Genomic DNA, 5,055 nt, shown 5'->3' with positions numbered 1-5,055 from the left:
ACAAAAGAGTCACTCCTTTTGTTCCATTGCCAAAAATTGCTAAATGCATCAAAAGGCCATTTACGACTTCAATGTATCTGAGTGATGGTAAAGTCCTTCATCCAAAATTCATAATAGGCATGCCATGATTGACACTACAGCGCCATCATCAGTGGGATCTTTCATTTGCTCACCCAATCTCCCTATTAGTATAAGCCTGGTTGAAATATTTTTCACTGTATCAGTAATGTTTCGTGTTCATGAAAGAAATGAAGCAGAATTTGCCGCTTTAAATGATAACTCAATCCTATTGTCAGAAAAACTCACACCAGACCAAATATCCGCTGTGATTTATGATTCAACTGCAACTGCAAATCTGCTTCAGAATGACCTACTATTACCAAAGCATATTAGCAACTGGTTAGATGAGGTAATCCTAACAAAGAGGACTCCTCCTAGGGTACATCAAATATATGAGTCATTGGAACCTTTCACAGATGAACAATATGAACAAAAGGAAGCGTCATCTTCAATGTCAGTACAATGTTCTGTAGACATTCACTCTCCACCTCCTCTACCACCTAGACGAAGCATGATTCTGTCACCTCCACCCCCTCTATCGCCTCCACCACCTCCATCACCTCCATCACCTCTGATGAGTTCAGTAGAAGTTCCCACTCTAAGCAACTGTGCTTATGGTCTAACAAAATGGCAAGAAAGTCCAGGTAAGTCAGTAATCATCATAATCAATTCTTGTGAAACTGAATTTAAATTTTATCATTGCAATACATGCAGCTACTGAACCAAAGCAACTGGATAGCAAAATAGGGCAGTATTTTGATACAAATAAGAGGTTATTAGCAGATTATAATGCTTTGAAGGTATGACTCCTATTAACATGCTCACTATATTTCATATTTATAATAGATGGGAGAGTTTCTTGGTCTAATGGGATTAAAGCAGTATTCTGCTACATTTTCACATGAATCAGTTGATGGGAAATTATTCTTTGAATTAGATGATGTAATGCTTGAAGAGGATCTTGGTGTTACCAGCAGACTACATCGTTTAAGAATGATGAGAATTATCAAAGGAGAACAACATGTGAATGATTTTCTAACTATATAACTAAACTGTACGTTAGCTAAATTAATTAGGAACCTAAAAATTATATTTGACATTAACTATTTTTATGCTGCTCAAAACAAACTTTGGTCCATGTATATCCATGGTACACTATACATTCATTTTATAGCTAGATGCTATTTTCAGCTTGGTAGTATTAATAGGGAGATGCTGCTGCCTTTGCAGATAGAAAAAGACTAGAACACAATATTGCTTGTGTGATACCATTGGGCAGAATTGATTGTTCAATGTCAGTTTAAAGCATACTCTCATACAAGTTAATAAATGTGTTGATACACACTTAAGTAAAGTATTAGTAGTAAACGAGTCACATGACATCTTTTTGATTAAAATTTTGAATTCTCAATTCCATGGAATATAAATACAAGCTATGTGATGTGTAAACACAAAATTGTTTTATTCTGTTGTTTTGGCTGTAATAATATCCTTATATATACTGTATTCATATCCTACTGTTCTTCAGACCATGCATAAATTGCTATCAAAGGGTACAGCTGACCTTTTATAGCTAGATGTTTACACATAGTAATAAATGAAATTGCCAATAAATGTTAGCAAACACAATTGGCAAAAGCTCAATTTTTATGGTCCTCTTCAATTTTATGTATACTGTTGTTTCATTAATTGAACAAAATCCTTGTATTGATGCAATACAGTTATGTCATTCCAAGTAAATAAAGATGTTAAAACACATTAAGTGCTATGCTGTATAGATGGTAATTTTTAAAAGGGGAATTTTCGTGTTTTCATGAGTTATATAATAGATGCTACATGTAGGCTATGTTTAAATATTGGTATGATGTTTTAACTAGCTGCTATTTAGTGCTAGGCAAATTGTAATAGCTGGTACATGCACCAGTACAACAATCCAACTGCTTAGTACCTGCCTACGCAAGCATAGTGAGTCAAATGACTTAAAATATTCAATTTTCCTGTGACTCAAAGTCACTAAAAACATTTTTAGATTCTGGAATTGTTACAATTATTATTTTTATTACAATTACAACAACTGGATGCATGTACATGTAACTTGATAGTCTATTTGAGTAAAGCTTAAAATATGAGCATAATTGGATTCATTTCAAAGCACAATAGTGAATAGTGTGGAATTTGGGACAGTGCCTATAAGCAGCATGCATAATTTGAATAGCCCTACTATGCATAAACTATACCTTTTTGGTAAATGCTCAACCCTGTTGTTTGATAAATTGTTTACATTGTGTACTCAGCCGAGAGCTCTCAGAACACATCAATAAAAGTAAAACAATAAAAAAATTAAATGATGTCAAAAATTACAAAAATAGCTCTGTAACAGTAAATGCATGTAGGTAGCTTGGTATAATAGCAGCAAATAAAATTAGCTAAAACATAACTTCCTCATAATTATGATGATCATGAATGGAGACAGTTGCCATGCACAAAGTAGAAAAATATGTGTGAAATTGATTACTACCTATAAGTGATATAACTAGTAATGGTACAGTGTAGTACAAAGAGTTTTCAAATTGATTTGAAGTCTACATTAAAAATTAAATAATAAACATATTAACTTCATAATATGACTCACATTGGCATTTGAAGTACCACCAGCTACTAATAAATATTAAAGAACCTGCTTTATTATGAATTCAAATAAGTAAAACTTATACCTTTACAACTAACTCTATCATCAGACAATACCTCATCAGATAAACACTCACAGTGAAATGAGCCAATTGCATTGACACATTTGCGACTACAATTATTGGTACCAGTAGAACACTCATCAACATCTAGAGAGCAACAATGCTCAGTATGTAATAAATTAAATATCTACCTGCACAGAAAGAGTTGTGTCTTAGATTAAAGCTAGTATTACAGGAACAAATAATAGCTTCCAAATGTATTTGTACACAACTGCTGACAACCACCATTTGTATTATTGCATTCATCAATATCTATTATTACATTGTTATCTAAATATAAGTATATAATCACTACTTTGGCATTGGTTATTTCTTTTGATGTGTCATGCAAATTATATGAGCAATAATTCAAAAAATACCTTACAATGGTTTATTTTGAGTGAAGTATTTTTGTAAAATTTCTATTTGCCAAACATTCATAAGAATAATAAATAAATGAATATTTCATGCCATAAATTTTTGTGAACAAAGGCTGCATCACAAAATTTGCATAAATATTTCACCTTGACAATGAACGAGTGAATGGCTACATTCTATACCAGTGTAGTTCATATTGTTAGCATCCAATGTGTATCCACTGAGACAAGAGCACCAATAACTCCCATTGCTATTGATACATAGCTGTTCACAGCTTCCGCTATTAATCACACACTTATCAATATTTTAATTCTAAACAATATTGTTATAATTAAATTATCAACTACCGTATAACGCTTTAATTTGGCGGAGTTTTATTTTGGCGATTGGTGGTTCGCAAGCAAAATCACCAATATTAAAACCGCCAATCATTAATACGCATGCTCGGTAATGCACGTGTACACAAAAATTGCCAAATTAAAAACCCCCGATTACAATTTTACCTCAAAATCGCCAAAATAAAGTGCCGCCAAAATAAAGCGCTATACGGTAATACCTTCACAAGACATTAGTGTGTCCATCAGTATTCAAAGAGTAACCAGATTCACAAGTACAGTAATAGCTACCAGCTGTATTGATACAATAATATCAAGAGTACATGCCCATCATATACTCTTGATAATCATAGTATGCACACCCACCATTGGATATTAAACATTCATCAACATCTATAGAGCACAATGAAATAATTTAATCAGATCGTTATCAACTATTAACAAATTACCAGTGCAGTTATATTTATCAGTGGTCAAAGAGTAACCAGTGTGACAAGAACAATAGAAGCTACCAATTATGTTGTTACATAAATCAGAGCAGCCTCCATTCAATGTACTCTTGCACTCATTGATATCTGAATTAATAAACACTTATTTTGCATTATTATTCTCATTTTTACCTTGATTTACTATGCCCATGCATCATTGCTCAAAATAAACCCAGCATAACAAATACAATTATAACTTCCAAGTGTATTAAAGCATGACTGGCTATATACAATTTTACAATTCCTCAGAACATTCATTTACATCTAACACAGAATAGTTGTAACTTATGATAGTTTCAGAAGAAAACTTTCCAGCTACAACATTGACCCTATGCCAGGGTGTACCGAAACTCTGGGCAGCAGAAGGATTGACTGGTTTTACTATGATGAGTTTTTTTACAAATATGTCCTTGAGACAAGCAGTACAATTAGCAGTGACATTTACTTCAGGCTACATTGCTGGGGTGTTTTGTACACTAGTTAGTCATCCTTTTGATACTGTTGTCTCTAAACTCAATTCTGATGTTGGTAGCTCTCCTTGGCAGACCTTCAAGAGTCTCGGCTTCAGTGGAATGTGGAAGGGTTTGGATCCTCGTATTGCCATGGTGGGTACTCTGACAGCTGCTCAGTGGTTTGTGTATGATACTTATAAGATATATATGAGGATTTTTAGACCACCACCTCCTATAATACCAGAAAGCTTCAGAAAGAAGCAAGAAATCTAAATAATTATGCTAGTTATTTTATTATTGCATCATGTAATTTTTATTTCAATTCTTTATTAGCACAATAATTATTGTTATTATTAATTTTTTACTTAATATGACAAGTAGATACCGGTATAATATGTCACCATTTAATCAACCATACATCAATCCATGTTATTATTGATACCAGGAGCCCATGAAAGAAAAAGGGAAGGGTAGGAGCGCGAAACACCCACGCATTTAATTAAAATTACTGTAGCCTGCATATCCTAATGAGTTCACTATTTTTAGAACAAGTAAACCACACCCGTTTAATAAAATGGCTACCAGTGTGAAGGTTGCTCTGAAAAAGAAGCTG

General features: G+C 33.3%; 2 protein-coding genes across 2 annotated transcripts in view; one reads left to right on the top strand and one right to left on the bottom strand.

Annotated features, from left to right (window-relative positions):
* Window positions 1-6: 6 nt before the first annotated feature.
* On the top strand, window positions 7-1,220 carry LOC109583560 (uncharacterized). Its single transcript, XM_019998980.1, has 3 exons — window positions 7-704; window positions 775-860; window positions 907-1,220. The coding sequence occupies exons 1-3, from the start codon at window positions 125-127 to the stop codon at window positions 1,105-1,107; spliced, it is 867 nt and encodes a 288-aa protein (XP_019854539.1). The 5' UTR covers window positions 7-124; the 3' UTR covers window positions 1,108-1,220.
* Window positions 1,221-2,371: 1,151 nt separating this feature from the next.
* Window positions 2,372-5,055, bottom strand: part of LOC109583563 (matrilin-4-like) — an 8,164-nt gene continuing 5,480 nt past the window's right edge. The window contains exons 2-5 of the mRNA XM_019998983.1: window positions 2,942-3,062; window positions 2,775-2,897; window positions 2,693-2,718; window positions 2,372-2,642 (exon numbers count right to left, since the gene is read on the bottom strand). Coding sequence (XP_019854542.1) covers window positions 2,487-2,642; window positions 2,693-2,718; window positions 2,775-2,897; window positions 2,942-3,056 — 420 coding nt within the window. The 5' untranslated portion in view covers window positions 3,057-3,062 and the 3' untranslated portion in view covers window positions 2,372-2,486. The remainder of the gene's footprint in view (window positions 2,643-2,692; window positions 2,719-2,774; window positions 2,898-2,941; window positions 3,063-5,055) is intronic.

Source organism: Amphimedon queenslandica, unplaced genomic scaffold (genome assembly GCF_000090795.2).
Source record: "Amphimedon queenslandica unplaced genomic scaffold, v1.1 AMPQUscaffold_13297, whole genome shotgun sequence".
Taxonomy (NCBI): Eukaryota; Metazoa; Porifera; class Demospongiae; order Haplosclerida; family Niphatidae; genus Amphimedon; species Amphimedon queenslandica.
Note: the sequence above shows the minus strand (reverse complement) of the source record. Positions and strands in the feature narration are given on the sequence as shown.